Raw genomic sequence first — 16,757 nt, forward strand, 5'->3', positions numbered from 1 at the left:
CGAAAATGAATTATAAATCACTGGCTACAAGCATATTAAAAACCAAAGAGAGAGAGAACAGAATAATTCATGGAAAAAGAAAGTCCTTTCATTAGGCTTTTCACGTATCACTCACACCATTCTAATTATCTCTTATAACAATAATTACCTGTCTTATACTCACAATTAATAATAATTAACCATAATTAACCATAATTAACCATAATCGATGATAGTTGGTGGTTATTACTCGCATCCAGTAGAACTACTCATGTTGAAATTCCAAAGCCTAATTTCAACTCATGCTCTTGACAACCATTAAATACTGAATTTTTGCAGAATTAATCAGTAATTTCAGTGGTAAAATGTAAAAAAAAATGAAGTGTGAGAAATAAAACAAAAGTGCATAGCTATCGAAAGTTCCGTAACTGAGAATGAACATGCTCTGTATTGCTTGAAGGACTATTCAAAAAAGAGAAACCATATTTTTTATTTGGGCTTTTGCCATTGAAATACTGGCAGGCAGCTTGATAATTGCACTGTTCTCCATTCATTATGGTAAAAGATTCCAAAATTACATGGACATTTTGAATTGCAGCCTTTTAAAATTAGCAGGCAGCTGGTATGACCAGGAATTATAAACAAAATGCTATTGTGGAGGTGAAAAAAAAATCCAATAAAGAATTCTGTCAAATTAACCACTTAAGACAATAATAATTTAAATGTGTTTAGAAGCATGGTAAGTACTACAAGCACTATAAGCAATACTTTTAATTATATATAAATAATAGTTTTTTTTTTGAAATTGTAATGGATGTTTTGATTCCCTCACTTTTGATAGTGGTTTTTTCAATCCTCTTGTGTTTATTGCATTTATCCCATTATCATTTAATGTATTCTTTTACGTTTATTTATATTCGTTTATATTTAATTATTCCAATATCATGAAGAACAAGAACAGGAATCTAAAGGCATAAAGTAAAATTTATTGGATGGAGTATATTCAATATTTCATATTGCATGGTTGATATTTGATACTTTTTTCAATCATTTGAAATTATTTTCTCTTGATGAGAGGGACAAATATTAAAGATCGTTACCAAGCATCAAAGCGAAAAAAAAGCAAAAAAAAAGTATACTCTGTGAAGGATAATAAGAGTTTTCTTTTTCTTTTTCTTTTTTTATTTTTATTTTTATTTTTATTTTGCCTTCTGGTGAATAGGAAGAATAGCTCTTAAACTGAAAAAATACGGCAAAGAAAATTTAGATTGATAAACAAATAATCATATAGGTTTATCAGATTACAAAAAATGGCAAATTAGTATCATTTTTGTACCCAATTGGCGATAATCTTGCAAAATCTTGAAAAATTTTGAAAAATCTTGAAAAATCTTGAAAGAAAAAACATCCCATAAGATTGCAAAGTAGGCTATTAATACATTAACCGATTAGAAGAAGCTATTGTATAAAACAGGATATATAATAATTTGAAAAATGATATATGAAATGGACCAGTTGTCTGTTTAATTAGTCACAAAACCATCATTCCTTTTTCAAATATTTTAATCTAAAAAGAAAAAAAAATTAAAAAAATAAAAAAAAAGTGGTATGAAACTTTCAGAGGTGTTTGAACTGGTAAATTATTGCTTATTTTTGTTTATTGTTGTTTCTATGGCTGTTGCTCATAGAAGAGATGTTTAGTTATAGCTTGTAAGTGATAGGCTGAAACACAGTCTTGTTATTTTTGGAGGATGGCAATATTGTTATTATCTTTAGGTGTAGAGGCTGGTTATTCAACTTGCTGAGAATAGCGATACTGAAGATAATAATAATGTCGACAATAATTATGATACAAATGGCACAATAATATGTTCAAAGTTCCCAGCGGAAAATTGCAGAAAGGAGAAAACAATAAATCAGATAATCATTATAATTATTTTGTGCTTCAGAGTCGTAGTTTTGAGTAATAAAAAATAATATCAAACCTTGTTACGACTTGGTTATCTTGCCTAATAAAGAAGTGAGAAAACTGGAGCGAAGACCATAATGTAGGTAGGTAAAGGGGTATTACAGAATAGAACTTTGTTTTTGTTTTGAGAAAAAAATAATTGAGAAAAAAATAATTTTAGTGGTGGAAGAAGAGAAAAAGGACCTAAGAAAACCAAAGTTGTAAAAACAAATGTATATGGTATTTAAGCAAACCTGGACCATCGTAAATGAAGATCAGTGGAAATAACTCATCTGGAGACAAGTAATGCTTGACCTTTTCAAGAAAGGGATTGGATCCATGAATAATCAGTACTTGAAACTTTCGCAACAAATATAATTCATTAAGTTGCTTCACAGGCACCTAAAATTGTTTGAATGGATTACTTCGAGTCCAAGTATTTTGGAATTCAAAATTCAAAATCAAATATGGTTTTTCGTTTCAAATTTTAAATAAGGTAGCGACAAAAAACCTTGAAAAGAAACAACAGCATGGAAAAGTATAACAAACACTTCGGATCGTACAGCACAAGTGACTCATTCTCCATAAGTCATGAAGAGCCAGAGGGAGGAGAAGAAAAAGTAGAAAAGCATCGACCAAGGAATGAAGGAGAAGTTGATTGCAAGGTCTATATATCGATGCAACAAGAGAAACAGCACCATCGCCCATTAGAGACTACGCAACAAAACCAGGTGGAAAAGGTACAAAAGCGCAGCCAAAAAGCACAGATGATTTCGTCCAAATAAACTCGGGAGGAACAGCAAAATCACCTTAATAGATCTCAGGTGTTCATTTGCAGCCAAAGTGTCGAGGCCGAAAGAAGAAATGAATGCAAGATCCACAGCAACGGACGTGGCAAAAGTACGCATGCTGATTGGCTGGTTCATGCCAACCGCAACCATATGCACGTATTTCGACAAATACTCCAAGAACACCAGAGGTGTGAGACACGCGTGCGCATATTGTGCTAGCACATGAGTGCGCGTATAGTACACACTGCGTGTGCTGCGCTTTTTCTGCATATATAGTGTGTATATGCGTGGTAGGTGCAGAAAGTGCATCAGTATGCATGAAACCTAGCGGTCCAGGATATACGTAGTGCTGGAGTTTTAAAGCACGGCAGTTGTGCGCAAAAGAGCCTTAACAAGCCTTTTATGGCTTTTTAATAATTTTGCGTTGCTTTTGCTGCAAATGTTTAAATGCAAAATGCTCAAGTGCAAAATGTCTATATGTGGGTGTTTTGTATAGGAAACATAATGAGAGAGTGGCGATGAAGATCAAGATGATTGCTTTGATTTTATACTGGCTGTAGATCTTCTTGGTGGATCTATTTGGGCAGTTTAATTTATTTAGATTTTCAGAATTCATGCTTTTCATTTAATGTAATTTAATATTCATGATCATTTTATTCTTGACTTCAACTAAAAGTTTCTCAGCATTTTGATCGAGTACTTCCTTTTTGAATCAGCTGTATTAATGAATATATTTGTTTGACTGAATATGAATTTATAATTATCAAATGCTAAAATATATAAAATTACATAGAATTTCTTGTTTTTTTCTGGCTGAATTCTGGTTAAAAAATTATTATTAATAAAATTATTTAATGTGCATTTGACCTAAAAATTATCATTTGATTTTTCTTATCTGCTGCTAATATTGAACACTTTTATTGTATTATTTAGCTAATTATATAGCAATGTTTTGACATTACTAACTAGCCACTACTCACCACCACCACTACCACTACCATTATCACTACCACAACCAACCACCACCCTTACTAGCCTATTACTAATTCACTTCTTTAAATTCCACTGATTCCAAAAAGTTTAAAAAGGGTTTATTCTTACCAATTTTTATTTCTTTTATTATTTTATTTTTTAATTCTTTAATTCTTTAATTTTTTAATTTTTTAATTTTTTAATTTTTTAATTTTTTCTTGTTCTTTTCAATTGAGATATATTTAATATGCATAACTATTCAAATTAAATTACTTTTCACCAAAATCTAATGGTTATCAATAACTCAAAATCTATTATTAATCGAAACCATAAAACAAACACAAAATTATAAACAAACCACAAAAAACCACAAAAAACCACAAATAATCACGAATAATCCTGAATAATCGGGAATAATCATGAATAACATGAAAAATTATAAAAAATTATGAATAAAAACGATATAAGTGATTTAATAAAATATAAAACGACTAAATTTACTTAAAAAAATAGAAATTTATTACACTTACTACAATCAATATAGAATTATAAACAAAATTGCAAATTTGTTTCAAATAATAATTTGCACACAAATTCTTCTGATAGTTATTACTTATTTATTACTTAAGAGTTCTTCTTTTGCAATGTCTCAAAATATTTTGTTGATATTCACTTAGAATTAATTTATCTTCTCTTTCTTTTGGCTGCCTTGTTTTAATTTTCTAATTTTGTTCGATATATATTCTTATTGTCACTGTATATCATTTTGTTCAATCTACTTCATATCTCTTTGACGTAATTCTTCATTCCAAAATATTATCTAAATTACATATCCCATATAATCCAAATGACTTTACTGATTCTACTCAAATATTCATATTATTCTACATACTTTCTTTCTATACTTAAGAAATGAGAAAGAAACAAAGAAGGAAAGAAAAAAAACAACTAATTAATCCTGAAATTATAAACTTTAGCTTTTCTCTCGCTTTTTATTTGAATATTTTACAATTGAAGTAAAGTAAAGTAAAGTGAATTAATATTAATATTAATAAAAATTAGAACAATTTGCATTTCAAGTTAGTGTTAGTTACTTTGTCAATCATTTTTGATAGAAATTCGTATCTAAATGTCTTAGTCTATTGGGTCAAAAATTGCTCGAGAATTAGGAATGATTTACTACCACTTCTAAAATAAAAATAAAAATAAAAATATTCTTTACTTTTCAATTATACATTCATATTACTTGCTAAATATTTTTTTTTCCACTTTGTCCAAATTATTTAAACTGCTGGAAATGTTTAGCTTTGCAAGCTGAAGCTACTCCAAATGTCCAAATTGTTCAACTTAATTGAATATTATAAAAAAAAGATTTCCAAAAATTGAAATATTATTCTAAAGAATAGTGTAGAATAAACAGGCTTTAAGGTTTCAGTTTGTTGAAAATTTATAAACTTTAAAATACTTTTAAGATGTTGCAATGAATTTTAAAAATATTTTAAAAAATAAACTAAAAGCACAATATATTATACTAAAATATTTTATAAAAAGATTATTTAAAAAGACTTTTTCAAAAGACTATTTAAACTATTTGTTTAAAAATTATTTGAATTTGAATTTGAATTTGAACTTGAAATTATTTTAAATTCAAATTCCCTTTCTTTTTTTTACAGTTTTTAAGAAGAACATTTCACATAACCAAAAGTCATATAGTTATTAAAAAGACAGCCATCTGTTTGCTGCTTTCCAAATCTTAACAAATAAAAATCAATTCCTTTGCCGGAACGATTTTAGTGATTTTTCTAAATATATTTTTATTTTATAACATTTTTGGTCTTTATGAAAATCAGAATTTAAATAAACTAAATTCAAAAAAACATTTAAACCTAGAATAAACTATTACCATTACTGGTAAATAATAGAAATTCATTATGACTAGAAAGTACTTGATTTTGATGTTTAGGTAGCGGTGATTAATTCTTGCTAAAAAAACCAAGTATAAATTTTTTTTAATGGATTTGATTTAATACAATTCCTCTTGTCATTAACTTTTCTAACAGAGAAAAGAAATGCTCCTTTGTGACTTTTCTTCTTTAAGGTAAAAAAAAGTTCAATGTAATATCATATCTAATTGGCGGAAAAATTACGAAGATGATGGTGATGAATATGAAGATGAGGATGCTGTATGATGTTGAAGAAAAAGAAAGAAAAACGCAAACAAGTACAAAATAAGAAGAAAACAACAAGGAAAGAAAAAAGGGTTTGAGACTTCTCTTGTATTGTAATTTAGTTTTTGCTTTACTTTTCTTTTCTTTGTTTAATACTGATGGTAAAACCGGTTTGATAATTGATAAACATCACGACTCAAAAATTTAGGATTAGTAAAACAAGAGTAATATAATGAGTCAAGTAGTGAGCCAATTTGGAAAATTGGCTCAATTTAAATAGGTTTTACAGGTTTCAACAAGTTAACAAGTTTTATTTTAGGTTGTTTGAGATATTTGAGATATTTGAGTTTATGAATTAATATTGCCTTATATATTATAATGTGAATTTAAATTATTTTTGATTGGTCAAAGGCAGTTGAAATTACTGGCACACCAAAATAACGGGCACTTGATGATTTAAATGTTGATTTATATTTTTTTATATTTTTTTATATTTTTTTATATTTCGCTGATATTATTATATTGTTTCTAATTAACTAATAAAAGAGATTAAGAGAATCAGTAGGGCAGAATCCACATTCTGCAAGATTTTAAGTTGATTAGCACAATAGAAGTCTTGTGGTGACAGGAATGATGTCGTTATTAAAATCTAAATAACAGAAAATAAAAAAAAATCAAATTGAGACAAAATCAAATTGAATGAATTGGCAAATTAAATTGCATAAATTGTGCTAATTTTTCAAGTTGGTCAAATATTATAGGCAATGCATTTGGTTCAAATCAGGTTGGGTTTTTCCTATTATTTTTTATATTTTTTATATTTTTTATATTTTTTATATTTTTATTTTTTTGAATTTTTGAATTTTTGAAGTTTTTACTTCGATTTTTTGTTAAAACTAAATCTGTTCATCTGATTTCAGGATATTTCAGTTTTAGTATTTGTTTCCACAAAATTTGCAAATATCAAATATTTGATAGCCAAACAAACTCACTCGTTGGACCATTTTTGGAACTGAAATTGGCAAAGGATGTTTGTATATTTAACGTCAGCGATCAAAACAGAAGAAAATGTGTCTGGAATTAGAGGAGTTGTGTTTGGCGTTGATAACAACTTTGTCAGAGCAAGAGCCAGCTCCTTAGTTGGGACAGCAAAAGAGCTGTTTCAGGAATGGGTCACAGACACCTGTCCCGAATCAAAACAGTAAGAAAAACGACAATCCTGACTCCAGCGAGCCTGTGTTCAGCATCACTTCTGGAAGCACTGTTTTCATGTTTCAATCATACAGATTCAGCAGCAGAGCTTTAAGACCAATCTTTACGACCCAGTTTTAGCACCACGCTTTAAAACCGGCCTTTAAGAGCCGCATTCGCAGCAAGGCTCCTGCTTCAGGCCCGATCGGGCAAGTCCTCTGAATAAACACCTGGAGAAGAAATACCTGGAGAAGCAGCAGAAGAAGCAGCAGAAGTAGACACAGCTCCACACACAGCTCCAAAAACTAGAGCACACACAGCACCATGACGGCTTCTGTTTCCAGGTCCCCAGTTCTCAGTCTGCACTTTTCCCAGGACGCCAGTGTAAGCTCCATCTCCAGGCCAAAACCCATTCCCAAGAAGAAACCAGCTCTTTTGCTCAAGCGACGAGACTCCTTGAGAACAAACAGCGATATTGCCAGGAAAACAGAAGAGTTGAATGAGCCGAACGAGTCAAAGCAGCTGGATAAGTTAAGAGAGTTGGAAGTAAAGGGAGCCAAACCTGAAATCAAACCCAAACCTAGGTTAATACTTAAACCCAAGCCAAAGCCAGCAGTGATCTTAAAGAGATCAACTATTGTTTTTCCCTCAAGCAACAGTGATAGGGGTAGTTCACATCTACATTTGAAAACAGATATAGAAACCAAAATCACTGACGATGAGATTAATAAAGATAGCAGTAACATACAAGAATATGTTAAATTAAGAGAATCACTATTTTCCTCTGAGAATATGAAAAATTTGCAGTCAAATTCAAATAAAATTATTACGGAGATTAAAATGACCAAGATTCCTGATATCAAACCAAAGCCAAAGCCAAAGCCAATGCCAATGCCAAAACTAAAACTAAAGCCAAAACCATTAATTAAACCAAAACCACAATTGAAAAAGATTGATAATATTATCAAAGATGATATCCAGAATGACATAGATACCGAAGATGAATACAACCCATTTGAACCAAATAAAATCGTTGTCAATGAAAAATTTCTTCAAAAACCTATTATAAAGTTAAAGCCAAAGATTATGATTAAGACTAAGCCAAAACTAATATTAAAAGACCCAATCAATAAAGTTGATAAAAAACAAGAACAAAAGAATGATGATGATGATTATAATCCTTTCAGTAATATGGATAGTGATGACGAAAATTATAATAATGATAATGATAATGATGATGATAATGATAAAAATAGTAATGAAGACAATATTTTCATTAATTCAAAACCACTGATTAAAGGTAAACCTCAAATTAAAACCAACCCCCCAATTAATTTACTAAATAAACCTTTAGTCAAACCCAAGCCAGATTTATTTAAAAAAAATGAAAATTCAATAAATTCCAGCAAAAATATTACTATTAGAAGAAGTTCATTTGAAATAAAACCTTTCGATTTAAAGAACAATGTTTCAAATAAATTTAAAAGATATTCATCTATCAATATAATTTCAAATTCAAATTCAAATAAATTCATTAAAAATTTTGATATTGAAAAAAACTTCAACTTTTTAAACAAAAAATCATTTGAGCCTTTAATACCCAAATTTGAAAATAAACCCAATTCATCTAGTGGTTTTAAAATTTCCAAAGAAGAACTACAAAATTATGAGAGAGACAATAATAATAACAATAATAACAATAACAATAATAATAATAATAATAATAATAATAATAATAATAATAATAATAATAATAATAATAATAATAATAATAACACAATAAATTTTGAAATAAAAAAAAAAAAAATTGTTCCACCAATGTCCCAACAAGGACCAGTTAGATTACCATTTATGGTTGGTTCCAATTCAACTTTTTCAAAATCTCAACCTTCTTTACAAAGTGAAAATCTTTCAATCAATGAATCGAACAATAATCTTATAAATTCTCAACCGGTGTCAATGCCACCACGATCTAAGACATTCGATTCATCTGAGTTATCTACTGAAAAGAAATTAACACACCCTAACAAATCTCGAACAAAAGGTCCAAAGCGTCGTTTGCCAAAGATACTAGGATGAAAATTGGTTTATAAGTTCATAAGTTTAGCGGGTTATGAATTTATAGATGTATAGACCATTAAGACTATATAAAAACATTAGATAACTGACAATAAGAATACAAATCTCGTTGTTTTATTGTAATCTTTGAAACAAATCGCAGACAAATTTTATTCAAAACAAGATAAATGGAAACGCGTGAAACGCTCCGCTTTGAGAAAAAACGCGTTTGTTTTTCAGTTCAGAAGAGAAGACATGTGAATGAACTGCTCTATTTAAGTAAGAAAGAATAAGAGCAGCTGCAATATACCACAACTTGACAATATCACAACAAAGTAATACAATGTCTTCGATTCCATTCCCCAACCTAGACCCATATGAGACCCTTGAGGCTTATAAGGATAGCTCTCCCATAGAGATCAAAAAGCAATACAGAAAATTGTGTTTGAAATACCATCCCGACAAAGTGGTGAATGGATCTGATGAGTTAAAAGAGGAAAGCAAGATGCAATTTGAGAAGATCTCCTTTGCCTATTATGTTTTGCAGGATGATGGCCGCAAGAAACATTACGATGAATATAAAGATTTTGAATTTGATAGATTGGAAGACGATTCCGAGTTCAATTGGAAAGATTATTTTGATGTCATCAAGGGCGAGAAAATAACTGAGGAGGTAATAGAAAAGGACAAGAAAAATTATCAAAATTCAGATGAGGAGAGACAAGATATATTGAAGGAATTTTTGTATTTAAAGGGGAATTTTCTAGATTTGTTTGAGAATATCCCACATCTAGAATTTAGCAAAAATGAAGAAGAGAGGATCTATAATTTGGTCTCTGAGATAATAGAAAACGAGGAAATCAATAAAGATGATGAATCTATAGCCGGGTTTGACAAGTACAAAAAAACAAGAAAATCTAGAATTAGACACAAACTAAGACAAATGAGAAAGGAAGCCAAAGAAGCTGAGGAGTTAATGGAGAAATTGAAACAGAAGGACCAAACAAACAGCAAAAAAAGAAAAATCGAGGGGGAAGATGACTTGAAACAGATAATCATGGCAAGACAGAGCAACCGGCTCGACAATCTCATTAGCAAATTGGAGGCCAAATACGTGAAAACCCCAAAAAGCAGCAAAAGAAGCAGAAAAACCCGAAAGGTTAGTACCAAATAGACGGATCAGCTATCGATTGATGTGGATAAAGTTGGTTCATGCATACCAGCGCACGCGAAATTTGTGTACATATGTGTATGCACAAAACAGTACCCACGCATATTTTCAGACGTGTGGATTGTGATTTTTTTGCCGCATCGGGTGAAAACTTGATGAATCGAAAACGTGCAAAAAGTTCTGACTAATGCCTCAATGCTTGGTTCGTTTTCAATTTAAATAAACTTTGCTCTTTTTTTCAGTCTAAATTGCTATTTTTTTTCATCACCAATTCACCAATTTATTGTTCTAGTTTATTATTCTATTATCCTTCTATTATCTTGCTATTATCTTGCTATTATCTTGTTATTGCATCTGCCACCATGTCTTTTCACCAAGCTGACCACAACCTTTTGATGATTCCAGGATCCATCGAGGTTTCCGACAAAGTTTTACTAGCTAACGCTTCTCCATCTTTATCTCACACCCATCAACCCTTTATTGGAATTTTCCAAAGTGTTTTGCAAAACCTTAGAAAATTATTGAAATCAACAAATCCAAATGATCAAGCCTATGTTTTATCTGGTTCTGGTACTTTAGGCTGGGATATCGTCGCTTCAAACTTGATTCAACCAAATGAAAATGCTTTATTACTTTCCACTGGATTTTTTTCTGATTCCTTTGCCGATTGTTTAACAACTTATGGTGCCAAAGTCGATAAATTGGTTGCTCCATTGGGTGGCGTGGTTTCATACGACTTGATTGAAAAGCAATTAGCTTCAAAGAATTATAAAATTATAACCATCACCCATGTTGATACCTCAACTGCCGTTGTCTCCAATTTGGAAGAAATTTCCAAAGTTGTTAAAAAAGTCTCTCCTGAAACTTTGATTATTGTTGATGGTGTTTGTTCTGTTGCGGTTGAAGATATTCAATTTGACAATTGGGGATTGGATTTTGTCTTGACTGCTTCTCAGAAGGCAATTGGTGTTCCACCAGGATTGTGTATTTTGTTTGCATCTGAAAGAGCAGTTAATACTGCTTTAAACAGATCAACCTCGAGCACTTTTTTTGCTTCATTAAAAAGATGGCATCCAATTATGCAAAACTATGAAAACAATAAACCTTCATATTTTGCTACTCCTTCTTGTCAATTGATTAATGCATTAAACACCTCATTAAATGAAATTTTATCAAAGGATTTAGATCAAAGATTTGCTAAACACATTAGTTCATCAATTTTTCTTAAATCGAGTTTGAAAGATTTGGGATTAGAATTGGTGTCGAAGGAAAAAGTGGGCGCTAATGGATTGACTGCAGCCTATTTTCCAAAAGGTATTGATGGCAGTCTATTTCTATCGTCAATTTACAAGAAGGGTATTGTTTTGGCTGGTGGAATCCACAAGGATATTGTTGGGAAATATTTTAGAATTGGACATATGGGAGTTTCTGTGGTTGAAAGAGACGATGTCGAGCTTGTTTTGAGTGCCATTAAAGAGACTTTGAGTGAATTAGGTTATTCCAAATGAACAATGAAAAATACACAAGACGATGGTCAATTTATACGGACTACAATTTGATTTATAGATTTTTTATTTTTTTTTCTCTTTTTTGATTCGATATATATATATATATATATATTATATTATATTTAAAAGTAAAGTATAAAGGTTTTTATTTCAATTTTTTTTTTTGGTAAAGTGAAGAAAAGTATCTGATAGTAGAGAGTTGAAAATATGTGAATAAAAACCAGTATAAATGTAAAGATAAATGTATAAATAAAATAAAAGATTAAAATCTAAGAAATTCAAAATCAAAAATTTAGTTATAAAGGTCAAGTAAGAACAAAAACAAAAGAAAACAAAAATGAAAACAAAAACAAAAAACCAAAGAAAAACGAAAAAGGGAAAAAGAAAGTTGTATATAAAAGAGAGATAAAATGAGGGAGTAAAAATCAAAATAAAAGATTAAGATTGAATAGCATTGAAAATATTAAAGTACTAATTATGAGTGAGATGAAAAAAATAGGATCAACGTGAATGAATATATCAATGAGCTGAGCAAAGTAGGTGAGTGTGGATTCGACCTCAAATGGAGTTGGTGAGGTAGGTGAAATCAATCAGATTAATTTATTAATCTTATTAATCTTATTAATCTTATTAATCTTATTAACTTTAACTCAATTGAGGTTTTTTATAAGTAGGAATTTCAAATTCAGGAGTAAAAGACTGGCCTGGTAGAATTGGAGCTACTGATAAAATAGCCTTGATTTTATTTTCTGGAGAGTCGTTGATTGGGATATTTTTGTATAATATAAATTCCAAAGGATCAGAAAGATTCAAGTCAGTTGTTGACGAGAGTGAACTGGCGGAAGTGTCGGTTGGATTGTAGTTTGGATTTTTTTTGAATAGTTTTGGATGAAATTCGACGCCATCTTGGATTCTCTTTTTAGCTAATAGTCTTTGGTTGTCTTCGATTTTGAATTTTTCGTTGGTAGCTAGGTCGTGGTTTCTTTTGTTTAGAGCAATGATTACTTTGTTCCATAGTTTTTTCGATTCGAATTCGCCTTGGTCAGATAGGGGTCTTACTAGAGGGGGATAGAGAACAGAGGAGTGGACGTCAAAGAATAGCTCGTTTGAGGGAGGAGAGAAGAGGTTGAGAGAAGAAGAGAGGTTTTTGATGAAGATTTGGTCGTTCCATTTGCCGGATAATTCGAATAGGTTTATGTTTTTTGAGAGGTCTTTGACGTAGCCTTGGATTGAATCGTAAGTTCCAGAGATAAAGCCTTTTGTTTTAAATTCAATGTCTGCTACGAGATTTGAAGAGGGACATTTTACGATCATATGGTCACCCAATTCTAGTTTTAATTTACCAAATAGCAAACCTCTGGCGTACATGTTTGGTTGTGTGAGAGTGTAGTATTCGTAGTCGACTTGAGCGGATTTGTTGGGATTTGAATCTTCCTCAATTTGGTTTTCCAATAGGATTTTGTTTTCTTCAGGATTGGTATTGGTATTGGTATTGGCATTTTTATTTGTGTTTGTTTTGATGTCAAGGAATCTTAGAATAGACAAACCTTCCATCATGGCAGCAGTTGAGTTACCTAGAAACTTTGATTTTGGTATTACGGTGCCATCCACTCTAATGTTGGATTCGGGAATCATGTAGAAATAGGAAGATTTTGGAGGATGGTGGGAGGTTTGTTCGGATATGTAGTAGGCAGAGTGGCCATTTGATAGATTCCAGTAGGAGGTAAAGTACTCGCCCAAGACTGGGTTTAGAGGTTTTTTAACAGCCTTAGGAGCGATGAACCAGGAGGAGAGATACCATTTCAAGACAAGTAGGAATCGTTCAGTGGGGTCTTGGGTGGAGTTAGCCTTGAGTAGGATATCGGGCTGTTGGAGCTGGTTGGTGATTCTTTCTAGCATTGACTTTCTCTCGAGTATGAAGGTGGGCAAGGTGATTCTGGACAAGTCACAGCCTGGCCTTAGTTGTGAGATTATGCCCATCAATATCGACTGGCCTTGGTCATCGACTTCGTCGATATCGTCAACATTGTCTATATCGTCAGTAGCAGCAGAATTGGGGTCGGAGGAGGAAGTGGAAGTGGAGGGAAGCTGGGAATCAGCAGAGGGAGATTTGGCGGTGAGATTGGCATTGGGTGTGGAAGGAGAGGCAGATAAAGCTGAGGTGAATATTGAAATCATGTCAAAACAGAAGAAGCAGAATGAACAGGAACAGAAGCGAGACAGACAGTTAGTAGAAGTAGCAAAGCAGCTGGAGTGGCATAAAGATAACAAGTCGAGAATGGCCAACCTGAGAGAACAGGAGCTTTCAAACCTAAAGGCACTTGCTGAGGGTATATATAGCGAGGGCCAGCCGGACGGGAGCAGGGCGGGAGCAGAACGAACGCAGCACGGAACAGATCCAGATCCAGAACAGAGGCACCAGAAGCTGCTCCGGCAGCTGCTTCCGCGGTTGGCACACGTGTTGAGCACCTGACTCGGGTGCTGCTATATAAGGTGTCGGCGCTTAGCTCTTCCTTCCTTGCTACCATCCAGCAGAAGAAGCACCGGCACCACGACGCCACCCATGGCCACCAACCCCTACTATGTTCTTTACAAGAAGAGGCGCCAGATTAAGCATCCGGTCTACGAAGCTGTGCTCGACCTCCACCTCTTGGGCTACAACTACAACCAGCTTCTCCAGTTCCTCGACTTGTCCCATCAGAAATCTCTCTACTACTGCTTCCAAAAACTCAACTTGCCCTTGGATGCTCGGGGCCTGCTAGACGAGCTCTCCAGCGAGCCAGATTTGTCTCTGCCCGACACCAGCTTGCAAATCCCATTTCTCCCTGATCTGAATGGTCCCAGCGTTGCTCAACAAATTCAAATCCCAGTCAACAATTCCCCAACGCTAGAGCGGAATGATCCTATACCCCAAACAAGCATCATTTCAAACCATAATCCGGCCACAGTACAGAAGGTCAACAAAATGAAGGTCAACAAAAAGCCTCGCCAAAGTTTGGGCAACGAAAACTGGCTACAGAACTTGGTTATCGACTTGTCCGATTCTGATTTTAACTCCGACTACGAAGACCCTGACACTCATATCAATAGCCATGACACTGTCTATCTGAATAAACTGAACGACAATAGCGAAAAGAGCTTGTCTCAACTAAAGGAAAAGGAGTTGCAAATTCAAAAACTCAAAAAGTCGATTCAACTCCTAGAAAGCTCAAGAACCTATCCTCCTCCTATTCCCATCACTACCACCACTAACCATAACGATGATAACAACATTGACTTGACAACAAATCAAATCAACTCCAAAATTGACGACTTTCAGTCCCAATATAACCTTGCCCAAGTCTCCTATAATCAAAAACTAATTGAAATAGACCTATCCAAGAAATTAATCAACAACTTGACCAAATCTCTATTAAACGAAAAGTTACTCCTATCAAAGAAAATGCATAGTCTAGCATCTTTAAAGCAAAATCTAGATGACACTAAAAATAATTTAGACCAAAACTTACCAATTTTAAAACAATTACTACTCAATAAAAATATTCCCAAAATATCACCAACATCGTCAACATCGTCAACATCATCAACACCTTCAATCTTAACGTCATCTTCAACGTCAACAACCACCCCCAACACTCCAATTATTACACCCATGTTAGATGAAAGAAAACTTTTAGAACTAAAACTAAAAGAAAAATTGAAACTAAAGTTTTTAAAAAAAAATATTCAAAAGAATACCGAAATCAAACAAGAAAATACAGAAATAAAACAGGAAAACATACCGATCCGTCATATTCAAACAGACATCCATATTTCAAATACTTTAAAACCTAACATCCAATTAAATCATGCCACCCTCCACCCAATACAAAAATTTAACAATTCAATTAACCCTATTCAAATTCACTCCAATAATCTTGATGATAAAATCCACTTCAAAGACAATAATAGTATCTGTTTCAATAATGAAAATGATCAAATTATTCCAATTACAATTGATTCTTCTGATAGTGACTCGGAAATCTTATTACCAATAGGCAATGACCATCAAAATGTAGAAATCACAAAGATATCTCAAGGTACCCTAGATATCAGCGATCAGAATCAATTACCTACTTTAAACAATCAATTCCTCTCTTCACCTTCAAACTCCTTGATAAGTAATCAAACAACTTCTCCTAAGGTTTGTACTTTAAAGTTTTTTAATTTCAAAATTTCTGCTATCTAAATTACTAACAATACTGACATGTCTACTACCTTGATTTCTATATTATAATGATTTTTTATAATTTTTTATAATTTTTTTTCTGGCTTTTTTTATAAATTGTTTTATATCCATATGATTCTTGTTTGTTGTTTTTTTTTTGTTATCATCAGGAAAGTTTAAAAGAAAAATTTGTTGAATATGAATCATCTCTTAGATGTCTTAAGTCTTATAGATTTAGCCCACTTTTTATGGAAAATTTCTCTTCAACTACATGGTCGAATAAAATTGATTGCGATAAAGAATTATGTCCAAATGAATTGGATGGCAATTGCAATGATCATAACTGTGAATTTCAACATTTCAGAGACATGGAGCCTACCGGTATGTTTTTTCACCTACTCCAGACACTGAATTCCATTATTAACTCTTTATCATGTTATATCAAAATTTAATATTACAATAAATCAGCAAGTGAAATTATAGCAGAGGTTGCAAAATGTTATCCTCAAGGAGGCACTGTTGAAACTAGACAATATAAAAAGGAATTGAAAGATTTATTACTTGAAAACAAAGACAGCGATTTTGACTTGATTTTAAACAATATATTGAAATTAAGAAAGAACAAAATGAAACCTGATGAGTTTCTTGATTGGTTTCATATTAAAAAGGTACCAAAAAAGACAAAAAAAAAATTGAAAAAGTCTTTAAGGTGAAAAAGGTATGTATATTACTTTGTTTTATTTTATTTTATTTTATTTTATTTT

The 16,757-nt window shown here is 32.1% G+C and overlaps 6 protein-coding genes across 6 annotated transcripts; 5 read left to right on the plus strand and 1 right to left on the minus strand.

Annotated features, from left to right (window-relative positions):
• Nucleotides 1–7,373: 7,373 nt before the first annotated feature.
• ASCRUDRAFT_5915 (uncharacterized protein) lies at nt 7,374–9,128 on the plus strand (the record flags this gene model as incomplete). Its single annotated transcript, XM_020191227.1, has 1 exon — nt 7,374–9,128. One exon carries the CDS (start codon nt 7,374–7,376, stop codon nt 9,126–9,128), a length of 1,755 nt encoding a protein of 584 aa, XP_020050334.1.
• Nucleotides 9,129–9,450: 322 nt separating this feature from the next.
• Nucleotides 9,451–10,281, plus strand: ASCRUDRAFT_68068 (J domain-containing protein; the record flags this gene model as incomplete). The annotated part of the gene is made up of 1 exon (XM_020191473.1): nt 9,451–10,281. One exon carries the CDS (start codon nt 9,451–9,453, stop codon nt 10,279–10,281), a length of 831 nt encoding a protein of 276 aa, XP_020050335.1.
• Nucleotides 10,282–10,460: 179 nt separating this feature from the next.
• Nucleotides 10,461–11,871, plus strand: AGX1 (alanine--glyoxylate transaminase). The gene has a single exon (XM_020188530.1). The coding sequence runs from the start codon at nt 10,641–10,643 to the stop codon at nt 11,784–11,786; it is 1,146 nt and encodes a 381-aa protein (XP_020050336.1). The 5' UTR covers nt 10,461–10,640; the 3' UTR covers nt 11,787–11,871.
• Nucleotides 11,872–12,135: 264 nt separating this feature from the next.
• OSH6 (oxysterol-binding protein OSH6) lies at nt 12,136–14,335 on the minus strand. Its single transcript, XM_020191123.1, has one exon. It carries the CDS (start codon nt 13,962–13,964, stop codon nt 12,432–12,434), a length of 1,533 nt encoding a protein of 510 aa, XP_020050337.1. The 5' UTR covers nt 13,965–14,335; the 3' UTR covers nt 12,136–12,431.
• On the plus strand, nt 14,304–16,103 carry ASCRUDRAFT_101507 (uncharacterized protein). The gene has a single exon (XM_020188529.1). It carries the CDS (start codon nt 14,350–14,352, stop codon nt 16,012–16,014), a length of 1,665 nt encoding a protein of 554 aa, XP_020050338.1. The 5' UTR covers nt 14,304–14,349; the 3' UTR covers nt 16,015–16,103.
• ASCRUDRAFT_73748 (uncharacterized protein) lies at nt 15,906–16,517 on the plus strand. Its single transcript, XM_020192422.1, has one exon. The coding sequence runs from the start codon at nt 16,242–16,244 to the stop codon at nt 16,443–16,445; it is 204 nt and encodes a 67-aa protein (XP_020050339.1). The 5' UTR covers nt 15,906–16,241; the 3' UTR covers nt 16,446–16,517.
• Nucleotides 16,518–16,757: the final 240 nt, after the last annotated feature.

The sequence above is a fragment of the Ascoidea rubescens genome (genome assembly GCF_001661345.1).
Source record: "Ascoidea rubescens DSM 1968 unplaced genomic scaffold ASCRUscaffold_1, whole genome shotgun sequence".
Classification (NCBI taxonomy): domain Eukaryota; kingdom Fungi; phylum Ascomycota; class Saccharomycetes; order Ascoideales; family Ascoideaceae; genus Ascoidea; species Ascoidea rubescens.

What these genes read in the sequence shown, in the direction of transcription:
- AGX1 (XM_020188530.1), top strand. Translation starts at nt 10,641, where the DNA reads ATGTCTTTTCACCAAGCTGACCACAACCTTTTGATGATTCCAGGATCC.
- OSH6 (XM_020191123.1), bottom strand. Translation starts at nt 13,964, where the DNA reads ATGATTTCAATATTCACCTCAGCTTTATCTGCCTCTCCTTCCACACCC.
- ASCRUDRAFT_101507 (XM_020188529.1), top strand. Translation starts at nt 14,350, where the DNA reads ATGGCCACCAACCCCTACTATGTTCTTTACAAGAAGAGGCGCCAGATT.
- ASCRUDRAFT_73748 (XM_020192422.1), top strand. Translation starts at nt 16,242, where the DNA reads ATGGAAAATTTCTCTTCAACTACATGGTCGAATAAAATTGATTGCGAT.